The sequence below is a fragment of the Tarenaya hassleriana genome, unplaced genomic scaffold (assembly GCF_000463585.1).
Source record: "Tarenaya hassleriana unplaced genomic scaffold, ASM46358v1 Cleome1, whole genome shotgun sequence".
Taxonomy (NCBI): Eukaryota; Viridiplantae; Streptophyta; class Magnoliopsida; order Brassicales; family Cleomaceae; genus Tarenaya; species Tarenaya hassleriana.
The window spans coordinates 875,759-877,783 of NW_010960187.1; the positions used below are offsets into that span (position 1 = coordinate 875,759).

Genomic DNA, 2,025 nt, shown 5'->3' on the forward strand with positions numbered 1-2,025 from the left:
TTTCCCTGATCTTAGTTTTATTTGTGAGGAACAATGCTGCATTTAAAGATCATGTGGTTTGCTCTATGGGTAATCTGAAGCTGTTACCTGACTTGTCCTCCCATTTTCAGGCAATTTTTAGGAGAGCGACATTAAATGAGATGATCAGAGATTATGATCAAGCAGCCAGTGATCTACGGAGAATAATCGACATTCTCGGAAAGAAATGTGATAAAGAGGCAAAATCTTCAGAGAAATCTGCTGGGAGTGCAAGCAGTATGAAAGAACTAAAGCAAGCACGGCAGAGATTGACTGCGATGGAAGAGGAACTCAAAAAGGGCATTCCTCTGGATTTCTTTCTCATCCTGTGAGCTTGTTTCTGTCTCATATACCGTTCCTATTTCAGATTAATATGGCATAATATTCTTCTTCATTCCGTCCGAGTATAAAATATATTCTGATATCAGGGTCACTGCTATCTCGTGTTAATTTGCAGGGGAGTTAAAAAGTCTGATACTGCTACTGATATCAAAAAGGCATATCGAAAAGCAGCACTCAGACATCACCCGGATAAGGTTTTATCCGTCCCTTACTTGCTAACTCTGTACTTATCTCGAGACTGTGGTTTTCCCACTACTGATTTTTACACTTCCTTCGACTAAAATGTGGAATTTAGAGTGGGCAGATTCTTGTTAGGGGCGAAAGTGAAGGGCAATGGTTGAAAGAGATTATACATGAGGTTCACAAAGATGCTGACAGGCTCTTCAAAATCATCGGAGAGGCATATTCAGTCCTTTCAGACCCAACTAAAGTTGTTATCACATTCCCTCCTTTCTAGCCATTTTTAGATCTCTCTTGCATGCAGTCACTTTCTGTCCTCTTTGGCATGGAATACTATCCTACTATAAACTAGGAAACCCACCATTCTAGGACTTGATGCTTAGGAAAGGAGATTCAATCAAGTTTTCTTTTGACAGAGGTCGGAGTACGAAGCCGAGGAAGAGATGAGGAAAGTGAGAGCATCTAGAGAGGGCAACAGAAGCAGAGGAAACAGGAAACCCGACTTTTCGTATGAGAGAAGTCCTAACAGACGAAACTGGAGGGATAGCAGAAGAAACTACGGAAACGTGCCTGAATGGTGGTAGAATTCTCGAGGAAACTTAAACGGAAAATAAGCATATACTGTAATAGTTCCCAGCAGAACCTTCTCGGACGAGATTTTTGGAGAGCGGTAGAAGTGAACCCGAATCATTGGGTAATGGATGATGCTCCTGATGCAATGATGTTCAGGACATTGCCCTCTGTAACCTGATACAGTCAGTGCTCACGATTCTTTCGTGGGTTTGAACAGACAGATATCTCCTTTGTATTGTTTGCTTAAGACAGGAAATGTTTTGTACTTTGCAGTGGGTATAGTGGAAAACCAAACAAAGGTTGGAGAATTAGTAAGATCTTTATGGGTTTCCTGCAAAAAAAGGTTAATTTATATGTTTATGACTATGTTGAATCCAAGTAGCAAGCCCATGGTCCAGAAAGATGCAAACTTTCCCCACAAATGTGTTCTCATACTGAAACATGGATTCAACTACTCATAAGCTCCAACATACTCATACCCAAAGAAAACAAGTTAAAAGACCACCCCAAGCAACAAACATTTATAGCCAATTTCATATTTGCTAAAACGTTTTTCAAGACCTGAAAATTCTTGTGTCAAGACCATATACACCAATCTAGAAAACCAGTAGGGTGTCAAATACGAGTCTCGGTTCGTTTGTCAACCAGATCGATCTCTCATCTGAGGATCTACTCATGCGGATGCATTTCTGTTAACGCTTTAAAAATGGTATGCTTCCATTCTTCTGTAAATGTCAATATATAACACACACAATATAATGAAACATAATTCACTTCTGTTTCATAATGATAACTGCAAAAATACAAAGCAAACATATACATCGTTTCTAAAACTTTTCCTTTCATTACATTCACACTGTATAATATATTATATTACATCATAAGTCTATATATATATATATATATCGGACA

General features: G+C 38.9%; 1 protein-coding gene across 2 annotated transcripts in view; it reads left to right on the forward strand.

Annotated features, from left to right (window-relative positions):
* The window catches only part of LOC104817287, a 6,060-nt gene extending 4,639 nt beyond the window's left edge, over positions 1-1,421 (forward strand). Inside the window, exons 9-12 of one of the 2 annotated variants that reach the window (XM_010546458.1) lie at positions 111-346; positions 476-554; positions 656-790; positions 957-1,421. In XM_010546458.1, the coding sequence (XP_010544760.1) occupies positions 111-346; positions 476-554; positions 656-790; positions 957-1,124 (618 nt within the window). In that variant the 3' untranslated portion in view covers positions 1,125-1,421. The remainder of the gene's footprint in view (positions 1-110; positions 347-475; positions 555-655; positions 791-956) is intronic. The other variant, XM_010546536.1, reaches the window with a different exon arrangement.
* Positions 1,422-2,025: the final 604 nt, after the last annotated feature.